The following is a 24,308-nucleotide window of genomic DNA, read 5'->3' as shown; positions in this document are numbered from 1 at the left end:
ATTATATTACCTGTATATTAACTGAAAGGTATAATCATTTAAATAAATAAAAAATTGTTTTTATACAATATATTAAAATAGGAAACAAATAAAATAATAATAAAAAAGATTAAACAAACTTTGTATACAATAGTATATAAATAAAATTTTTGATATAAAATAAATTTATTAAATGATTTATTTTACTTAAAAATTAGAAATTATTAAAAATAAAATAAATTATTATTATTATTATTATATCATTCAATGGCTAATAATAATAATAATAGTCGTATGTTAGCGGGTCTGCTATCTGCCAGCGATTTGGCCAATGATTTGATATGCGGTATATGTCTGGGTATAGTTTGCCGACCAATGGTCACACCGTGTTGTCGGCAAATGTATTGTTCAGATTGTATTAGCCGATGGCTGGGAAGCTATGTTGATGTCGATGATGGCCAACAACAACACCGACAACAACGGGAACGGCAAACCTGTCCATTGGACCGAAAACCGCTAAAAGTTTCTCAACTATCAAAAGCGCCGCTATTTTTGGCAAATCTATTGGAAAAGTTTCATAGTTTAGGTAATTATATATATATATATATATTTTCCAATATATATGTAACTTATAATTAACTTTTAGTTTTAAAAATTATTATTATTATTATTATTGATAGATATTAGTTATTAATATTTTTTTTAATACTTAAACACAATTTTATACTTTTAGATATATCTATAAATAATATGAAAAGTAAATTATCTTATTTACAGTATTATTAAAACTATATATAATTGTATTATTATATATATATTTTCCATAATTTAGTATTAGTTTATTTTATATTATGTTTTAATATAGTATAGTACTTTATATATGTATATTTTATTGCTAAAAAAAATATTAGTCTATTTTTAAAATTAATTATTCTATGATTAATACTAATTATTTAAATATACATAAGTTATAAATTTGTAAACTTTTTGTCTTTATATATATATATACTTTATATACGGTATATATATATATATAAATATATTTATTATTTTTTAAAGTTATAAAATTTTCTACTGTAAACTTATTTAAAATTTTATACTATTAAATAGTTTATTGTTAATATTATTTATTCTATGATAAAATTTTCCATATTATAATTAATAATTACTTGTATATATATAAAGTATAATTTTTTTAAACTACTATAAAAGCTAAAAAAAATCAGCAAAAATTTTATTTGCACTCTCTTTCTCTAAATAGTTATTTAATATATATATTAATTTATTTGTTACTTTATTTGAGTGTAAGCTAGTTATCTAAATTTTTTTTATAAATATTTTCATTAACTATAATAAGTTAATAATAACAATAATAATAATTATTATAAATAATTAAATTAAATTTTCAAGTTTTTTGTTTAAATTGTTATTTTTTATATATATACATATATATTTAAGTGATTTGCTTAAACATGGACACAGTGGACATTTCAAGGGTTGTCAACTTTGACAAATTGGCGCCATTACTAAAACGTCATATCGTATGCATTGTTTGCCAACGTGTGCCCATACGTCCGGTCGCCTATAGGTGCTGTCCAACGGTTATATGGTGTACGTTATGTGCAGCCAATGGTAACGGTGACGATCCTATCGCTTGTATATGTAGTGGTAATGGTTTTACCGCCGCAACCGGTGCCGCAACCGGTGCCACCGCCGCCATAACTGGTGCCGCAACCGGTACCGCCGCCATAACCGGTACCGCCGACGAAACCGGTACCGCAACAGTTGGTACTGATCAAACCGGTCCGCCGCCGCCGCCGGCCCGAGCGGCTCTCAGTCCTGATGCTGTCCACCCGAATATCCGCCGTATACTGGACTCACTAGACGTTTGTTGTGCATACAAACCGTACGGATGTAACAGACAAAACCTTAAGTTGACCGTCGATTTAGTTGATCATCAAATCGGATGCGACTATTCAGGCGACCGACTTTGTAATGATTGTGGTCTAGAAATGCGTGACCATTACGAGGCTAATAGAAACGCGGCGACGGCTGCGACCGCCAATTCAACCGCTAGTTTTGGACCGACTGTTTGCATACGCCTATTAGCCAAAATGGTTAAGTATTGCGCAATTGATATCCAAACTCATAGATCGGCGCTGAATGTAATCGATGGAAACATTATCCGATTGGATAATGAATTAAATAATTCGAAGAAATAATTTTTACAAAAAAAAATTGATTTTAAAAATTTAATTACCGTTTTTATAAGCAATTAATTAGTATTTTTTAAATATTTAAAGAATTTAATTAAGATATTTAACGTGAAGTTTCTGTAATCACTTTTCACTAATAAAAATCACTTATAGTTTTTAATTAAGAAAAAAAATAATTGTTTTATATTATGAATTAAATATTAAATATTTATTTGAAATATAATAGAGTATATATTGTTTTATTTAAAAAAAAATATTATTATTAATACTAATTGTAATTACATTCAATTATTTACATTCAATTTATTCAATTAATTCAATAAAGAGAGAGAGAGAGAGAGAGAGAGAGAGAGAGAGAGAGAGAGAGTTAAATAAAAAATCAATTAAAAATTATTTTTAAACTATATATCAAACTACAAAACCAGAAGGAAGTTAAGGCATACCTACCGGCGGCTGATGTCTGGTATGAAGTGCGACGAAATCACTTCAAAAGCGTACCGAATGTCGGCTATATTACAATCCCGGATACACCGGCCAGTCCGCCACCCGTTCATCTGCGCGGCGGTCACGTAATATCGATGGTCAGTACCGACAAACTAGTGACCACTCAATCTGATTCGTTCAAACATTTGCAACTGGTTGTACTACCCGACGGTAAAACAACTGGTGGCCAGTCATCGTATGGACAGTTGTTTTGGGACGACGGCGATAGTATAGATACTATTGAACGAAATGCCTATAATCTGTATTCAATTAGACTGACCGGTGCTAACTGTACGGTAAGTATTGTTGCCGATAAACATCGGTTTAGACAAATCAGTGGTCAAACCAACCATTGATCGTTTGGTAGTAGCCGGTACTAGACAAATGCCCGGCCAATTGGTAGCCACTGTTGACGGTAAACAAGTTCAGGCCAAACATGTTAACGGTAGGACAGAAATCGATGTCAACCTACTATTGGATACGACATCCACTAATCAATGGACAGTCCAGTGGAAAGATAGTCAGTCAGGAAAATGTGATTTATTGTGATTTTTTTTTTGGAATAATAATAATAATTAAAAATATTTTTTATTAAAAAAAATAAATAAAATTAATTAAAAATGTTTGCGTTTTTTTTAATTATCCTTAAATATGTTATCAATAGTAATGTATTTTTCTATTTAATAATTTTTTTTATAACTAATTTGTAATAATTATTTTTTTTTAGAAATTAAATAAATATATAATAATTATTTAATTATTGCATTCAATATATTATATTTTGTTTTTTAAATTATGTTTTTTTTACTATAAACTTTGGTTATAAAAAGTAAATAATAAATATTTATAATTAAGTTAAACTAATAATAACTGACTAAGTTATTAAAAAAAATTTATAGATATTTTTAAAAATTTAATAAAAATCTTACTAATTATTATAAACTGTAAACAATTAATTGTGGTTTTTAATACTTGTATAAAATGTTAATACAAATTAATCTAAACAATTAATTTAAAATAGCAAATAATTTTATAATATTAATTTTAAAAATTTATCTTTATTTTTTTTAAATTTAATATTACAATATTTACAATAAATTTACAGTTAAAATGTATTTAAAAAATACTATTATCTGAAAAATATTTTTTTTGTATTAAATTATTTATTAAATTATTTATTATTTATTATAACTTATATTAACTTTTTATTATTTTACAATTCAATATACAGTATGTATATTAATTAGAGACTGTAAACATTTAAATAATTAATCTATTAATAAGTTATATACTGTATAAGTCATATAATTTAATTAAAAAAATTACTATATTTTCAATTATTTACTATAATATTTAGTTTATATATATTATTTATTTTTAATATATTTATATTTAACTGCTAAATTGTTTTACACTATTAATGTTTATCAAATAATAAAAACTTTAAACATTTAATTAATATATTTATTTAGTTACTTATAAAGTAATTTGCATTTTTAAAATAAAGCTTATTTTACTTTCGTACAATTTATATATTTTAAAAAATTTAAATAATTTTAAAACACTATATTAAAATATTAATTAATTAAATAATTTTTTAACTAATTAAATTATTTTAAATATATATATATATATTTATTTATAATTAATCATTTCCACAGTTTAAATATTATTTACTATTATTTAAGTATTTTTTTTGTTAAATATATGTTTTTTAACATTTTAATTAGTAATTTAGTAGTTTTTTTTATTTAAACAATAGTCTATTATTTAAGTATTTTTTCAACATTTGTTTTTTTTATTTTCTATTGTTTAATTTTAATTTTTATCAATTTTTTTATTAACAGTAATTTATTATAGTTACTATTATTATACATAAAACAAAAACATAAATTAAAAAAAAATAATAGTATAACAGATAATACATTTACAATTTAATACATAGTAAAATACTTGACACGGTTTTTTTTATCTAATTAACATTAATAGTAGTAAAGTTAAAATAATACCCAAATAATTGCAAACTTGTTGCAAAAATTTTATATAGCATTAGCACATTTAGTATATTACGGCTCCGGGATTATTAAAATTACTAAAATTATTATTATTATTTTATAATTATTTTTTTTCAATTATAAATAAAATATAAAAATTAATCTATATGTGCACTTATTTCATACAATATTTTTTATTGAGTTTTTTTTGTTATTGTTATTATTAGTAAAATTATTTTTTCTACTATAATAACCCTTTATTTTTTACCTTTTAATAAAAAAAATAGTAAACATAAAAACACATGTTAAAAATTTTTGACATTACTTAACAATAGTTAATAACATATTTTTGTTTTATTTTATTATATAATGTGTTTAAATTAATTTTCAAAAAGAGTTAAAAATTTACTACTAAAAAACAAACTTATTAACTTAAATTAGGTTGTATATAAAAGTATTGAATTATTTATATTAAAAAAAAATACAATCAATAATTATATTTAAAAAAAACCTTAAATATATCGATATATAAAGACAATTATTTTATTTTATTGTTATTTTTTTATATTTCATTTTCTATTTAAAATTATATATTTATTTATTTTTTATTAAAAACTTCAAAAATCAACAAGTATGAATCTTTTAATAGCTATTACAATAACTACTATTGTTATTGTCTATATTGATGCAACAGGTTAATTTTTACATTATTAATTATTATAAATTATTAAAATATAATTAATTTTTTTAATCATAATTTAATTTTGTTTTGTAAATTATATATATATATATTTTTCAATTCTAATTTTTAACAAATTATTTATTTTAATTTTTTTTAAAAAAAAAAGTTTCTGACTGTCCTATCAACAATCTATGGCCAGAGGCGCCCGATTTTAACAAAATATTTGAAAAATATAAAACTATAAAAAGTATAGCCAAACTAAATCAAACAATGAAACTGGATATAGATAGACAATGTCAACTGTTTAGTCGGAGAGCTAAACAATTTCATAATGAGCAAATAGATTTGATGGCCACTGAATATATGAAAATTTGCAATTTTTTTCGTCAACTAAATAGACAAATAGTCGGCAATAGTTATCGGGAAACGGATCCACTGGTTAGACACGATAGGATTGCCGAATGTGCTTGTTGGGAAACCTATTGGACCAGATATTTTACCAAGGTATTTGCTAGACAAAGTCAATGTACAGTTGATGAGTTGGTTGGCCCGAGTTCGAATCCCGTAGAATTGCAATTGATTTTTTTGGATAAAATCAATTATTTATTGAAAATATTGGACAAATTTTACGATATCGATAATGGTAAAGATAAAGATACTTGGCTGACTACAATTACGCAGGTTAGTTTTTTTTTATTGTTGTTGTTGTTGTTGTTGATTGTTGATTTTTTTTTTATAAAAAAAAATAATATAATGGGACAGGGGAAAAATAATCTAATTCAAAAATGAAAACTATATGAGAATATTGATAAAATATATGAAAAATATCTATTTTGTTAGTAAGCAAAAAAAAAATATATATATATTTGTTTTTATTATCATTAGTATTATTATTAGTAGAATAAATATATTTAGAGAGAGAGAGAGAGAGAGAGAGAGAGAGAGAGAGAGAGAGAGAGAGAGAGAGAGAGAGAGAGAGAGAGAGAGAGAGAGAGAGAGAGATGTAAAGATTAACAAAATATTTTTTTAAATTTATTTTTTTTATTTTAAAATTTTTTGTTTCTATTAATATATWATTATATATTATATAATCTATTATTATTATTATTGTATTAGACTATTGAAAATTTGAAAACCGAAACAACAAATATTCTTAAAGATTTACAAAATATAAAACCAAAATCAAAAAAAATTAAAACATTAAAATATTTAATTATCGATGTTGATATTTACAATCATGGTATGGATGGTATGAAATAATTTTTACGAAAAAAAACATTTTTGTTGGTTTTAATGTTTTTTTAATATTAGATTTTTTAAAATTATAGTAATAGTTTCTTTTTTAAAAAGATATATTTATAYATATTTTTTTATAAATTTTAATGAATAGCATGTAATAAATTTTTTTAAGTTCTATATAATTTTAATTATTAAAAATTATTTATATAATTTATTTGTTTTTTTAATTTTAAAAAATAATATATATATATATATATAACTGAGGAAATTGTAATATTTTAATTTTTTTAAATTTAATTAATCTTTTATTTGTTTATGATTTTTTATGTAGTAAAAAATTATTTAATTAAAATTATTTTATTTATTTAATCTAATATATTATTTAATTATTAATTTTTTGTTATTAATTTAATTTCTATATACAATAATAATTAATATTGTAGCAATTAATTTTTTTTTAAAAAAAACTATTTATATAATGATTATCAAATAAAACGTTTATTATTTTTTAATTAATAATGTTTAGTTTATTTATGCTATTATATTATAAAAAATACAATATAAATGTTTTGCAATAATATTAAATGATTTTTTAAAAATATTAATACACGTGCAATATTAATTTTAAAGTCTCATCGAAAAAATATATATTTTTTAAAAAAAACTATAAAAACAGTAAAACTTAAAATATTAATTAAATTAATGTATATAATATCTGTAATTATATTAAAATATTTATATATATTATAGATATATAGAAAATAATTTTTCTTAAAATATTTTTTAATTTCTATTTAATTTATAATTTACATGATTTTTAATTGAATCAATTTTTTTTACTTTGAATTATGAATATTTTAATAGCAATTACTACTATTACTACTATTGTTATTGTCGTCAATATTGATGGTACTACAGGTGCTCAACAAAACGGCTGTCCGATCAAAAATCTATGGCCAAAAGCACCGAATTATACTAAACTACTCGTAGAATTCAAATCAAACAAAACTCGTTCCCAATTGACTAATAGTATTGACAAAGATATTGGTCGACAATGTCGACTGTTTGATGGGAAAAGTCGGTCATTCAAAAAACAGGGACTCAAACTAATGGCCCACCGATATGCCGGTGCTTGTAATTATGTACGCAATTTAAATCGGCAGTTAGTTGCCAATAGTAATGGGGAACGGGATCCCAGTAAACGACTCGAAAGGCTGGGTGAGGCTGCCGTTTGGGAAAACTATTGGGCCAAATATTATAGCCAGGTATTAGACAGACAACGCAAATGTTCAATGAAACAGTTGGTTAGTGGTGGTGATGGTGGTGGTGGTGGTGGCAATGGCCAGAGTTCGAATCCCATTGAGTTGAAGAAAATTTTTGTCAAACAACGCAATCAAGTGCTGGTAATATTGGGAAAATGGTACGACAGTGACAATCAACATCATAATGATCTATGGTTGCCCATAATTAATCAAGTTAGTTTTATAAATATTTTATTTAAAATTTATTTTTAAACTAGATAAATTAATCAAGATTACGAAAAAAATATGATAATAAAATTTCCATAAAATTTCCCTAAAAGTTCCTAATTTTTTTTTAATTTTTAAATCTTAGTAATCTTAGATAGACATATATTTTTAATTATTATTATTATTATTAATTATTATTATTATTATAATTTGATTATATTTTACTAAACAAATTATAATAATTTTTTAGTAATAGACAATTTATCGCTAATTATTTAATAATTAAAAGTTTTAATACAAAATTTTTTTTTCTTTAAACATTATATATTGAAATATTCAAATTTATTTCTAATTAATTAATTTAGTTTTAATTGTAAAAATTATATTAAAAATTATATATACTTTAGTTTAATTAATGTTATTTTTTTAATAAATAATTTATTAACAGACTATTCAGGACTATAAAACAGATTTTGCAAACATTGACAAAGTTGTGGCCAAATTGAAACCAAAACCAATAAAAGTAAAAACATTACAAAATGTTATCAACGAAATTGAAATCGTTAGACACGGTATGGAAAGTATGGTTTAATTACTAATTGATTTTTTTTGTAAATTTTATTTTATCAAAAAAAATAATAATTTTAATTTTTATAATATTTTTTATAGTAAATTATTGTTTAAATAATTTTATTTTTTAAAAAATAAAATATTATTTTAACATTTTTAATAACTCTAACTTTATATTTTTTAAAAAGATAATTATTAAATTTAAATGTTTATAAAATTAATAGAAAATGTTTTAAATAGAATATAATTTTAATCAAAAAAATATTTTTAAATTTTATTTTATATTTTACAACTAATATTTTCAATAAAATAAATATATAATAAATTTAAAAAATAATAATGTTTTTAATATTATTTACTTAGAAATTACTGCTGTTTTTATATATTATTGTAAAAAACATGATTTAATAGTTTTATTGCTATATCATTAAAAAAATATTGCAAAAAAATAATTAATTAAATTTTTTTTATATTGTATTTATTAAAAATTTTATTTAATAATATTTTAGTTAATACTAAATTATTAATAACTATCTAGTTATTATAATTATATTTTAAATTTAAGTATAATATAAATTTATATATAAATCTTTATTTGTATTACATTAAAATTTAATAATAATATTTTTTAAGAAAATAATATAATAATTTATATTATAATATGTTAAACAAAATTTGCATAGAGTTATATTATTGATATTATTATTATTATTATTATAACAGTATTAAAAGTTAATTAATGTTTTAGTAAATTATATTGTTAAATTTAATTTTTTATCATTAGTATTTATTTTTAGATATTTTATTTATAATTACTAAACATTATTAATATTTATTATTATTAATTATTTATTAATTATTTATTTTTATTTGTTATTATTTATTATTATAATAATTATTAAGTACTACTTTATACATAAAGTACTTTATGTTTTTTATGTCTTTAAATAGAAGTTTTTAATAAAATATTTATTTATTTATAGTTAAGTTATTCAATTATACTAATAAATTATTTATTTATAATTTATTTTTATTTATATACAATATATATTATATATTATAAGATCATTGCTTTACAATAAATTAAATTAATATCAAGGTTAAATACCTGGTTTGTAATAATTAATTTATAATTACTAAAAAAACTTCTAATTAAATTAAATTGAATTATAAAAAATTAATATTTATTTAATAAAAATTTTGATTGTTATTTGTTCAATATACTTTAATACAAATAAAACTTGTAAAAAATAAAAATACATAATAAAACTAAAACATTAAGATTTATATATATATATAATTTTATATATATTTACAGTATATATATATATATAATTAAAAACATTCAACTTTAAGTATAATAATTTATTTTCAATTATAATGATTAATTATTAAAAATGATTAGTTAAAAATAAAATTTATCAAAAAAAAAAAATAGAAATCAATAATAATACTAAAACGTTTAATCTATTATTATTATTTATTATTATTATCATTATTAATTATTAATTAATTATTTTTGCTATAATATAATTTATAATTCTTTGTTATTATTATTTATTGTTATTTATTTTAAGTAATTATTTTTAGTTTCATTATATATATATATATTATTAGTATTTATTTTTAGTATCATAAGCTATTTTTGTTATAAATGTATTGTATGTTTGTTTATAATTAAAAACTAAAACTAGAATTTAGAAATTATTGACATAAAAGGTTAAAAAAATGTTTTTATTATTATTTTTTTCAATTGATATATTATTATAGTTCAGTTGCTCTCTGAAAATATAGACTATAAATACTGATTTTTTTTTAATAAAAAAATATTTAAAAAAGTATACAAATAATTGAATAAAAAAAATTTTGAAAAATTTTTATATATATATATTTTTATATATTTATAAATAATTTTTTTGTGATTTCTATTTAAATTAATTTTATTAATTTAAATAAGTGTAAAAATATGTTTGTCTATACTATAGCTATTACTACCATTATTGCTATTGTCGACAATATTGTTGGTACAGGTGCTGTAAACGACTCTCCAATCGACAATCTATGGCCTAAAGCACCGAATTATACTAAACTACTCGTAGAATTCAAGACAAACAAAACTCGTTCGCAATTGACTAACAGTATTGACAAAAATATTGGTCGACAATGTCGACTGTTTGATGGGAAAAGTCGATTATTTAAACAACAAGGACTCCAACTAATGGCCCACCGATATGCCGGTGCTTGCGATTATGTACGCAATTTAAATCGACAGTTAGTTACCAGTAGTAATGGGGAACGGGATCCTAGTAGTCGACTGAAAAGGCTTGGCGAAACAGCCGTATGGCAATACTATTGGGCCGTATATTATAGCCGGGTATTTATTAGACAACACAATTGTTCAATGGAACAATTGGTTGGTGGAAGCGGTGACCAGAGTTCGAATCCCAGTGAATTGCAAAAAATTTTTGTCGAACAACGCAATCAAGTGTTGCTACTAGAAAATAAATGGTACAATTTTGATAAACAACATCATAATGATCTATGGTTGCCCATTATTAACCAAGTTAGTTTTATTTTTTAATTATTATTATTTTCATTTAAAATTTTTAAATATTAAAATTATTCTAGTCATAGTCAATTTATCATTAATTATTTAATTATACAGTTTGAATTTTTTTAAAAAAATTTCAAACATTATAATTGAGATATTCAATTTTTGTTATATTTAAATAATTTATTTTTTTTAATTTTAAAAATTATATTAATATATTTATATATATATATATACTTTAGTTTAATTAATGATGTTTTTTTAATTAATTTTATTTTATTAGACTATTCAAGATTACAAAACAGATTACGCAAACATTGACAAAGTTGTGGCCAAATTGAAACCCAAACCAATAAAAGTAAAAACATTACAAACAGTTATTAACGAAATTGAAATTATTAGACATGGTATGGAAAGTATGATATAATTACAATATATTTTATTTAAAAATTGTATTTTATCAAAAAATATATGAATATTTTTTTTAATTTATAAATTTGAATTATTGTTTATATTCCCAATATTATATAATATTTTATATAATAATTAGTCTGTGAAATATTGCACATGTTTCAATAATAATTATTTTTTTAAAAAATAGTCTATGTATAAAAACAAATTTATTTTAATAAAAAAAAATTATATTTTGTTTTATATTTTATAAAAATAACTTAAATCTTTTATCGTCAGATAAAAATTATAAAATTAATTATATAATTATTTAACTAATATTTATTTGTGTCACTATCATCTAAGTTTAAAAAAATAATATCTTAATCTATTGTACATTTTAAACATAATTTTATAATCATTTAAGTAAAATAACATATGTTTTTTAGTAAAAAATACTAACAGGATATAAATTAAATAACTAATCTCAATATAATGATAACAATTATTGAAAATAATTTGTATATAAATTAGAAATAAAAAAATATTTATTATAAACATTAAAACATTATCATAAATATTAAATTTGTATAGATAGTTATAATTATAACTTAAAATTAATGGCAAATTTGTTAATTTTAGTTATATTTCTAGTAAACTGTATGTTTAAATAATTTAAAATTTATGAGTAATTTATTAATTGTATTAATAATTTTTAATTTTAATTTAATTAGATAACTATATAGTAAGTGAAAAATGTTTAGCCGGTTGGGATGCATATGACTCACAATTGAAATGTATTAAAATAGTTGGCGATTCACTGGAAACATATGGCAATGCTGTCGACATGTGTACAAAACTGGCACCGGGAGGATCAACATTGTTGACAATACATTCACCAGAGGAACAGTACTATTTTAATGATTATCTATTTGTCCAACATAAACTAGTTGATTCAATATGGTTGGGTGCTAAAGTCAAACAAACAATAATGACCTGGATGGATAATACAAATGTTACCTATACTAATTGGGCAACGGGTCGGCCACAAAACATTAGTGATATTGAATGTATAGAAATGCAATCGGAACAGTCATCCCAGGGTAAATGGTATGATATAGCATGTAATAAACGTAACCAAGTTGTTTGCCAGTCGATGCAATCGATGCCCGTAAGTGATCTGGAAAAATTAATATTGGAAACTAGAAAAAATCTACAAGATCAATTTGATAGACTAGTAGCTAATCCAGTTCCCCCGTGGGGTTTATATATGTACAACTATCGGGTCAACCCGAACCCAGTCGACTGTGGCCACAGGTTAAATGGCAAGAAGTGACCGCCGATTATTCGGGACTGTTTTTCCGGGCCGAAGGTTCGGGTTCCGAACCGTTTGGTCAGATACAGGCGGCCAACTATAGCCGCTTGGCTGCTGTTCATGTAGACTATTCGGATAAGATGGCTAATTGGGTTAATCAAGGTACTAAATTTACCCAGTTCAATGATCAAGGTGGTTGGTCAAATGATATTGCTGGTTTATTAATGTATCATATGCAATTGTATTTTACATCGGGTGAAAATTCGGGCCCCGAAATACGGCAATAAAAATATACAAGCGCATTTGAATATTAATTATTTTTTTAAAAAAAAAATAAATCAAATTAAATAATACTAAAAATACAACATTTTTTAAAAATAAAATTAATATTTTTTAATTAAAGTTTTATCAATTTGTATATTACTAATTTAAAAAATCTATTTTTTAATAGCTATGCACAATAAGTTTCAAATATTATTTTATATAATTACTTGTATCATAATATATAAATTGCTAATACTATTAATACTATTGTTAGTAATAAAAAATTGGATTTTATTATTTTATTAATTTATTAAAAAAAACATTTTTAAAACTAATATTATAATATAGTAATTTACTTATACATTTGATTAATAGATAATTTTTCAGATAATTGCAGTCGACGATGATTTTTAAATTTATTATTAAAAAATTTATTAATTATAATTTTATAAATTTATAAAATTTAAAAATAAAAAAATTTATTTCAAATTGACCAATAACAATTTTTTTAAACAATTATCTATGACATTTCATTATTTTTATTTTTTCATTTTTTATTAAGCATGTATAGCTTGATAGACTCGAATTAGATAATCTAATTTTAATATCAATAGTTTCATACTTTTTATTTTGATTGATTCGGGAGAAATTTTAGCCAAATCTTTTTCATCGTTAGCAAATTGACGTTTACTGTCTTCTAATGCCTAAAAAAATTTGATAAAATTATAAAAACTTTTCATTATTTTTTTTTGCTAATATTTATATATTTTATAATATTCGAATAGTTATAAAATAATTAACATTTATGAATGTATAAAATGAAGTTATAGTATATTTTTAACCTAACCTAACCTAACCTAACCTAACCTAACCTAACCTAACCTAACCTAACCTAACCTAACCTAACCTAACCTAACCTAACCTAACCTAACCTAACCTAACCTAACCTAACCTAACCTAACCTAACCTAACCTAACCTAACCTAACCTAACCTAACCTAACCTAACCTAACCTAACCTAACCTAACCTAACCTAACCTGTAAATTTAACCTAACCTAACCTAACCTAACCTAACCTAACCTAACCTAACCTAACCTAACCTAACCTAACCTAACCTAACCTAACCTAACCTAACCTAACCTAACCTAACCTAACCTAACCTAACCTAACCTAACCTAACCTAACCTAACCTAACCTAACCTAACCTAACCTAACCTAACCTAACCTAACCTAACCTAACCTAACCTAACCTAACCTAACCTAACCTAACCTAACCTAACCTAACCTAACCTAACCTAACCTAACCTAACCTAACCTAACCTAACCTAACCTAACCTAACCTAACCTAACCTAACCTAACCTAACCTAACCTAACCTAACCTAACCTAACCTAACCTAACCTAACCTAACCTAACCTAACCTAACCTAACCTAACCTAACCTAACCTAACCTAACCTATCTAACTAAAATCTATACAAACTTTTGTATCCAAAGGTATCCAAAAATTTTCCTCTTTAACCGACCGACTCAGGTCTACCTCTTTTTGCATTTCGGCCAATACTTGTCTATGTTTATCGGCGACCAATTTCGCCAATTCCTTAACATCCGTAGTTTTAACATATTTCAGGCGATCCTCTAGAGTACACTGTTTACGATAAACACTTGTATCTTGTAAATATTTCAACATATAGTCCAGCCATTGAGCCTGTTTAACTAGATGCCGGTGCCTGTCACCGGGATCAGTTAGTTTGCTAATCGACCCGATGATCATTGCATTATCATCTAGGTCATATTGACAATTTTTTTCCGATTCATCAGCTAGCCAATTGATATTGTTTAGTTTTAACCATTTACTTAATTTTGTATATTCATGACATTGTTGGCTAACTGTTTGATTGATAAGCTTATGTATCTCATCGTCAGATAATGGCTGATATTTTTGGCTAAAATCGGAAAATTTACCAATTTTTGGCCAAAATTGATTAGTTGGCGGACAGTTGGCAACTATAGTTTTTCATGATAATAATTATATAATTATAATAACAGTAATTGTTAAATAAAATTATCAGATAATATATAAATAAATATTTGATTAAATAGTTATAAAAAATATATAATATGTTTATAAATTAATTATCAATTTACCTGATATATCAATAATTGATAAAACAATTGCCAAACTAATAGTTAATGAATATATCATAACTGATAATTAATTATTTTTTTAATATAGAAAGTAATAAACAATAGTATGGTTTATAATAGATATATAAATTTATGTTTTTTTTAATAAAAATAATTATTTTTTTAAAAATATAAAATGAAGTCTAGTCTATTAAGATATTAAAAAATTAATAATTTAATTAATTTTAAAAAAATATTTATTAATATTATACTCACAGATTTTTATAAAATTGAAAATGTATTACGAAATAAAATTAATATTTAATAGTTTTTACTAGAATTAATAGAAAAAATACATTTAATAAGTTTATTAGATATTTTTTAAACTATTTGTAGAATAATGTATAAGATTTTTATTCAATTTACTATTACAATAAAACTATAACTAATTTATTATTTAATTAATTATTATTAATTAATTATGTCTTTCAAAGTACAATCACATTTAAAAGTTTATAATTATTTTTAATTTAAATATAAATGTTAAATAATAAAAATAGTAATAAATATTTGAAAGCAATTATCTTAATATAATAATTTTGTTATTAATATTTTGTTGTTTATCTAAACATTAAATATTTAGTTATTTATTTTTAATTATTTAATATAAAAACATATTTTAATCCGGGATCAACACTGTTGACAATACACTCACAATTGGAACAAGATTATTTTAATGACTATCTATTTGTCCAACATAAACTAGTTGACGCAATATGGTTGGGTGCTAAAGTCAAACAACAACAGGTTACCTGGATGGATAATACAAATGTTACCTATACTAATTGGTTTGCTGGTCGACCAGAAAATACAAGTGATGTTGAATGTATTGAACTACAATCCGAACCGACATCACTGGGCAAATGGTATGATCGAGCATGTAATAAACGTAACCAGGTAGTTTGTCAATCAATGCAATCGATGCCAGTAAGTGATCTGGAAAAATTGATATTGGAAACTAGGAAAAATCTACAAGATCAATTAGATAATAAACAATTGCAACTAGATAGTCAACAAGCTAAACTAGATAAATTAGAATCAAATCCCGTTCCAGTGGGTTTTATATATACCCAACTATCGGGTCAACCAGAACCAGCCGTTATATGGCCACAAGTTAACTGGCAGGATGTGACCACTGATTATTCGGGTTTGTTTTTCCGGGCTGAGGGTTCGGGTTCAGCCGCGTTTGGTCAGATACAGGCGGCTAACTGGTCCCGATTGGCTGCTGTTAACACACAATGGTGTTCAATGTCAAGTTCAAATTGTGGTTATCGATTGACACAAATCAATGAATCTAGTGGTTGGACCGTTGATTTAACTGGTTGGTATCCTCAAGATATGTGGTTTTATTTTACTTCCGGTGCTAAAAATAGACCCCGAAATCAAGCCATCAGAATATTTAAACGCATTTAGAATTTTTTTTTACTATTTTGGTATTTTTTTTTTTGATTAACTTTGTTGATGTTTTTATTATTTTATTTTTTTTTAAATTTTTCATAAAAACAATTACAATTACAATAAATTGTACTAAACTAATATTTTTATTATTTTGTTTTTAAAATTATTATTAAATAATTTAGTTTATTATATAAAACAATACCGTAATTACAATTATTCAATGTTTTTATTCTATATATTAATTTAATATTTAATACAAAAAAATTTTAATAAGCAAATTGTATGTTTAAAATACTGAATAAGCTATTTACTATCAATATGTTATCCGATTATAATAAATAATTATTAACTAAAATTATTACTATAAATTTTCTTTCATTAGTAAATATATTATTTTATAACTTTTATATTAATATTAATTTATGTTGATTTTTATGAATTTTAGTTTTTGAGAAATTTATTTATTAATAATACTAAATATAAGTTTAGTTTTAAACATTAAAATAAAATTATTACGTAAAGTATATACAGTTTGTTTTTTTCATAATAATCTATTAGTCAAATACAAGTCATAAAAGCTGTAATTAAGTTATACATAACAAAAATATTATTATTATGTTTATCTATTAGTGCAATAATGTATTATTAAAAAGTTGTAAAATAATAAAATTTTATTATTATAATAACAATTGAATAATATTTTATTATTATGTTTATAAAAAATATATTGTTTTGTATTATCTCATTAATATAAAGATTAATTAATATTTAATACTAATTAATTCGTTTAATAAAATAAATTCAAATAATTTTTCTGTAATTAATAGAAAATTTGATAAAAATTATATTATATTCTATAAATAATATTATTAATGTATTAATAAAAAAAATTTATAAACTAAATGTTATCTAAAAAACTTATTTATTCTAACTTTTTTTTATTAATACATTCATAAAGAAAATAAGCAAATAAATATAATATATATTTAAAAAAAAATCATTAATTAAATAAAAATGAAACAAACAATTATTTATATATTTTTATTAGCTATTAACTGTAAGTATATTAATTGTTTAAAATTTTAAATAATAATTAATTTAATTAATTGTATATTATTTTTTAAAGATATATTTTATATTGAATGTAACGACAAATGTCCGGCCGGTTGGGACAGATATGACGATCAACTAAAGTGTATCAAAATAATAGACGATTCATTTGATACGTACGATAATGCTGTCGATATGTGCGGAAAGTTGGCTCCGGGATCAACACTATTGACAATACATTCACCAGAGGAACAGTACTACTTGATTGACTATTTATTTGTTCAAAATAAACTAGTCAACTCTATATGGTTGGGTGCCCAGGTCAAACAACAAATTATTAGTTGGATGGATAATACCACTGTTACCTATACTAATTGGTTAACTGGTCGACCAGTAAATTCTAGTGATGTTAAATGTTTGGAAATGCAATTGGAAAATATGATCCGATTATCAAGTGACGATAATAGACAGGGTAAATGGTATGACACAAATTGTAAAAAACGTAGCATGGTAGTTTGTCAATTGATACAAACGATTCAAGTAAGTGATCTAGTTAAAAAAATAATGGAAAATCAAAAAATTCTACAAGATCAATTAGATAATAAACAAGATCAATTAAATAATAAGCAACATCAATTAGATAAACAAAAACATAAAATTGATACACAAAAAATTCAACTAGATAAACTAGTAGCAAATCCCGTACCGGTTGGTTTTATATACACTCAGCTATCGGGTCAACCCGAACCATCCGATATATGGCCACAAGTTAACTGGCAAGACGTGACCATCGATTATTCGGGATTGTTTTTCCGGGCCGAGGGTTCCGGGTCCGAACCATTTGGTCAGATACAGGCGGCTAACTGGTCCAGATTGGCTGCTGTTAACACAAAACAATGTATAATGTCTGGTTCATCGTGTGCTTATCGAATGACACAAATTAATGAATCGGACGACGGATGGACCGATGCTTTAAACTATTGGTATGCAGAATATATGTGGTTTTATTTTACTACCGGTTCTGAAAATAGACCACGAAATCAAGCCATCAGAATATTTAAACGCATTTAGAAGAAATTCTAATTGAAATATATATATATTTTTCCCTATTCTGTTATTTTTGTTGATGAAAGTTTTTAAAATGTTTTTTATTATTTTATTTTTTAACATCATAAAAAATAAAATAATAAAAATAAATTATAGTGAACTGTAATATATAATCTACTTTTTTTATATTAATATTGCGGTTAATTATTAATGTTATTTTTTTAATTTACATTTTTATCAAAAATTATAATTTTATATTTTATATACTATAATTATATACATTTTACATTTCATATTATTATATGAGCAAATTGTATGTAAACTATTGAATAAGTTGTTACTATCGATAGTATGATAAAACTTTTATACATTAATTTTTTTAAAATGACTGTTAAACAAATTATTAAATTACTAATTAATAAACTTTATATAATAATAGTGTAATAAGATATATTTAGTTTAAAAAGATTATTTTGTCAGACTAACCAAAAAAAAAATTATCACGGTAATTTTTAAAATGTAATTAAACATTATACAATTGACTAACCAATGCATGATATAGTTCATCAACTTTATATATCAAGTATTGCCATGTTTTAGCTTTGACATCAATGGGTGCACCCTGGGCTTTTTTTTATTGAATTCATCCAATAAAATTGTGTAGTATACAAGATCCTTAAAATTATATAAAAAAATCTATATATACAAAAAATTTAACTTAAATATTAAACTTACCTTGAATAGATACGGTACGAAAAATTTTAGATTTTGATTTGAACTAACTTGCTCAATTAATTCCTCCGATATCATTAACACTTGTCTAGCTTTCGAGTCGTACAACATGGCCAGTTGATCTAATGTATGATTTCTACTACTAACTAGTCTATCGATACTGCATCTAATCAATTGATATTCCCCAAGGTTGTATAGCCGATTGAGCAATTCAATATATTTGGCATACTGTACAATATACCGGTGCCTATCAACCAGATCCGCTACTTTCATAATGTCTAGCAAAACAATGAAAGCATCGGTAGCTAAATGGTTGCAACTACGTTGATACCAATCGACCAGTATGTCCAGGTGCTGGGGTTTTAACAAGGAGGTAATTTGACCATCATATAGTCGACATAGTTGTCTAATATTTTCACCCGTTATTCACAAGTTATTATATTTTTTAGAATTTTATGATTTCTTTTTTAATTTTTTAATTTTAATTTTAATATTTTAAATAAATAAACTTATTCTTAGAAAATTTAGAAAAATATGATCTCATTTTTCTAATAATGTACTTAAATAATTAATTTAATTTGTAGTAAAAATAATTACAATTAAATCAATATTTAGTTAAAACTAAAATATTACTATCATTTATATTATACAATATTTTAAGTAAACCATAAATAAAATAAAAATCAATTATTATAAAAGTATTTTTTAATTTTTTAAAATAGATAGTTTATAAATTGTTAAAAATATTATTTAAGATACCTGTGCCTAATCAAACACGTAATTTTGTTATCTGTATTATTAATATATTAAAAATATTATATTAATATATTAATATATATACTTATTTATATAATTTATAATATCATTCATATATATATATATCATTTAAAATTATTTATCCGTTAAATTTTGGTATAACTATTTAGTTATATATTATTTCCAGATTTTTGTTTTGTTTTTATATTTTACTTCAACGAATAATAGGCCCCGAAATCAAGCCATCAGACTATTTAAAAGCATTTGAATTTAAATTGAATTGAATTACTAAAAAATAGTTATTTAATATTATTAATTACTAATTAATAATCTTACATAAAATATTTCGAACTTATATAAAAATACAATTAAATAACAGTATATAAATTAATATATATTTGTTAACTAGTTATCATTAATAAATAATTATTTCTATATATATGTTTTAAACATAAAACTAAAATAAAATGATTTTACTTAATAATTATAAAATAATTATATAAAGTATTTACTGTTTGTATTTTTTAATAATTATCTGTTAGTGAAATACTTTTAATAAGTCATAAAACCTTGAAATAAGTTATAAATAATAAAAATTTTATTATTATTTTTTTAGAAATTGTAAATTACTAAAATGTAATTATCACTAACTATTTTTAATTATTTAATTATTTTGTTTATAATCACTATTATTAAAAAAATTATATTATTATTGAAAGAGAAAATAAAAACTAATATACTTTAGATTATTTAAAATAATTAAATTTCTATTAATAATTATGTTATGTATTTTAAATTTTATATTTACTTTTAGTATAAAATAATTACATAATGTATTTAGTGTTTGTATTTTTTATCGTAATTATCTATAAGTGAAATACTTTTTATAAGCCATAAAATAAACTTTAAATCAGTAATTAATGTAAAAATTTTATTTTTATTATTAAATTTTAATTATCTTTACAATAAAAAATTTTATTTTATTTTTAATGATGTATAATATACTAAATAATAAATATGATATACAGTACATTACATGTTATATACTATAAAAATATAATAATAGTTAATATTAATTTAATTAATAGTACAAAGTTTACTAAATTATCTTAAATTAATTGACATTTAGATAAAAATTAGTTAAAAGGTAACAATAATTTTTTGTTTTTTTAGTTTAAAATTYACATTATAAATACAATAATATTTATAGAAATTAAGAAATTATTTAATTAATAAATGTTAATATAGTATAAATTGTATAAATAAATTGTTAACTCTTTAGACTAATTAATTAATTAAACAATGTATCTAAAAATTATTACCATATTATTAATAGCAATTAACTGTAAGAATATTAATTATTGAAAATTATAAATAATAATTAATTAATTTAATTATCATTTTTTTTATAATAAAAGATAATTATATTGAATGTGACTACAGATGTCCGGCCGGTTGGGATGCATATGACGATCAACTCAAGTGTCTAAATATAATCACCGATTCACTGGTAACCTATGACAATGCTGTTGATATGTGTGCACAGTTGGCTCCGGGATCAACACTGTTGACAATACATTCACCAGAGGAACAGGACTATTTGACTGACTATTTATTTAATCAAAATAAACTAGTTAATTCACTATGGTTGGGTGGCCAGGTCAAACAAAAAATAATTACCTGGATGGATAATTCAAATGTAACCTATACTAATTGGCTAACAGATAGACCACAAAACTCTAGTGATGTTAATTGTGTTGAAATGCAATCGGAAATTTTACGTCAATTATCGGTTAACATATCTAATAATAGTAATCGAGGTAAATGGTATGATACGGTTTGCGAAAAACGTAGCATGGTAGTTTGTCAAACAATGCAATCGATGGCTGAAAGTGATCTGGTAAAATTAATTTGGGAAACTAGAAAATTAGCTGATAGTTTAGACAAAAAATTACTTGATGAAATTTTGAAAAATTCGAAACAACAAAATCAACTAGATGAACTAGCTAGAAACTATACTGATCTAGTACTAAATCCCGTACCCATTGGTTTTATATACACCCAGCTATCTGGTCAACCCAAACCATCMGATATATGGCMACAAGTTAACTGGCTTGAAGTGACCCGTAATTATTCGGGATTATTTTTCCGGGCCGAAGGTTCGGGTTCCGGCCAGTTTGGTCAGATACAGTCAAGTAATCAATCGGTAATTTCTACTGTTATGGCATCAAGTTACGATGATGGAGGTAGAAATGCCCAAGATAAAATTATTAATATAAACTATAATGGTACTTGGTCGGATAATTTTCGATATGAATATAAAGTAATCTATGATTTAAAATTCTATGGAACTTCGGGTGAAATTAGACCCCGAAATACAGCCATTAGAATATTTAAACGAATTTGAATTAGATTTTTCAAAATCTATAACAAATAAAAAGTATAATAGATTAATGAAATTTTAATTTATTTATTTATTTTTTTGATTTTTTTTTATATACAGTATTTATATAACTAGAATTGCACAAAAAAAATGTTATAACCGAAAACTTATTTACTAAACTGTTATAAAAATATTGTTTATGATTTAAAAAAATAATAATATAATAAATATACTATAAAGTTATATTATTATTATTATTATCTAAAACAAATTAACATTGATAAAAAATAATATTTTTTATAATAAAAGTGATATTATTATTTATAAAAAAATAAATACGGTACTTATTATATTTAAATTAAAAACTTATAAATAAAATTATAAAAAAAACTCAAAACAACAAGTTCACTAACAAAAAAAATAATAAACTTTTTTTTAATAATATTGGAAGTTTATCTAGATAATTTTTAAGTTTCTTTAATAAAAAAATTTTTATTAAGTAGTATAAATAATTTTTATATAAAATATAAAATAGAAATATAAAATATGTTTAATAACTAAAATAAATTATTTATAAAATAATTATTAATTTTAATCTTAAATAGAATCTTCAATTATATTACAGTATAAATTAATTTTTATTTTTTAACTAGTTATCATTAATAAATATTTTAATTATACTATTATTCATACAAAATATACTGTTTTTTACTGATTTTATATTATAATGATAAATACAAACAATATGTTTGTTTGTAATCTATAAACTGATTAACCCATTTGAAATTAATATTATTATAATCTATATTTAAAAAAAAAATAATTGAAATTATCTATATTTAATATATATCGAATTTTATTAAATTTTAATGATTTATAATTGATAAATATATTTTCTATAAAAATAATTATTTCTATAATATATGTTTTTTAAACATAAAACTAAAATAAAATGACTTTACTTAATGCTTATTAAATGATTATATAAACTATTTACTGTTTGTTTTTTTTAAATAATTATCTATTAGTGCAATATTTTTTATTAGTCATAAAAGTAATAAATTAGTTATTAATAATAACAATTTTATTATTATTTTTTACTATTATTTATCTCTTAGTACAATAATAATTTTTTTAGAAATTGTAAATTAGTAAAATGTAATTATCACAATAACTATTTTTAATTATTTTATTACTATGTTTATAATCACATCAATTTATATAATCTCAAAATTATATTAATATTGAATATATAAATAATTAATAAAATAAGTTCAACTAAAATTTTTTAATATTAAATTAGACATTAAGTTAGATAAAAATTATTATATAATATTAAACTATTATATTATTCTTATTATTACTTAATTGAAAGAAAAAATAAAAACTAATATACTTTAGATTATTTTAAATAATAAAATTTCTATTAAAAATTATGTTATGTATTTTCAATTGTTAATTTACTTTTATTATAAAATGATTACATAATTTGTATTGTATTTTTTATAAGTGTGTATTTTTTTTTATCATAATTATCTATAAGTGAAATGCTTTTTATAAGCCATAAAATCAACTGTAAATCAGTTATAAATGTAAAATTTTTATT

At 21.8% G+C, this 24,308-nt stretch overlaps 4 protein-coding genes across 6 annotated transcripts in view; 2 read left to right on the top strand and 2 right to left on the bottom strand.

Moving 5' to 3' along the window:
• The window catches only part of LOC128953296 (uncharacterized), a 388,095-nt gene that overhangs the window by 173,117 nt on the left and 190,670 nt on the right, over window positions 1-24,308 (bottom strand). The window lies entirely within an intron of this gene.
• Window positions 7,450-8,669, top strand: LOC128953308 (uncharacterized). The gene is made up of 2 exons (XM_054298795.1): window positions 7,450-8,068; window positions 8,511-8,669. The coding sequence occupies exons 1-2, from the start codon at window positions 7,703-7,705 to the stop codon at window positions 8,652-8,654; spliced, it is 510 nt and encodes a 169-aa protein (XP_054154770.1). The 5' UTR covers window positions 7,450-7,702; the 3' UTR covers window positions 8,655-8,669.
• On the bottom strand, window positions 13,710-15,360 carry LOC128953400 (uncharacterized). The gene is made up of 3 exons (XM_054298884.1): window positions 15,298-15,360; window positions 14,633-15,156; window positions 13,710-13,856 (listed from the first exon to the last, which is right to left on the bottom strand). The coding sequence occupies exons 1-3, from the start codon at window positions 15,353-15,355 to the stop codon at window positions 13,710-13,712; spliced, it is 729 nt and encodes a 242-aa protein (XP_054154859.1). The 5' UTR covers window positions 15,356-15,360.
• LOC128953284 (uncharacterized) lies at window positions 21,577-22,732 on the top strand. The gene is made up of 2 exons (XM_054298766.1): window positions 21,577-21,664; window positions 21,738-22,732. The coding sequence occupies exons 1-2, from the start codon at window positions 21,622-21,624 to the stop codon at window positions 22,724-22,726; spliced, it is 1,032 nt and encodes a 343-aa protein (XP_054154741.1). The 5' UTR covers window positions 21,577-21,621; the 3' UTR covers window positions 22,727-22,732.

The sequence above is a fragment of the Oppia nitens genome, unplaced genomic scaffold (genome assembly GCF_028296485.1).
Source record: "Oppia nitens isolate AA-2021 unplaced genomic scaffold, nextdenovo-longstitch-racon4-pilon3 scaffold21_pilon_pilon_pilon, whole genome shotgun sequence".
In the NCBI taxonomy this organism is placed as follows: domain Eukaryota; kingdom Metazoa; phylum Arthropoda; class Arachnida; order Sarcoptiformes; family Oppiidae; genus Oppia; species Oppia nitens.
Note: the sequence above shows the minus strand (reverse complement) of the source record. Positions and strands in the feature narration are given on the sequence as shown.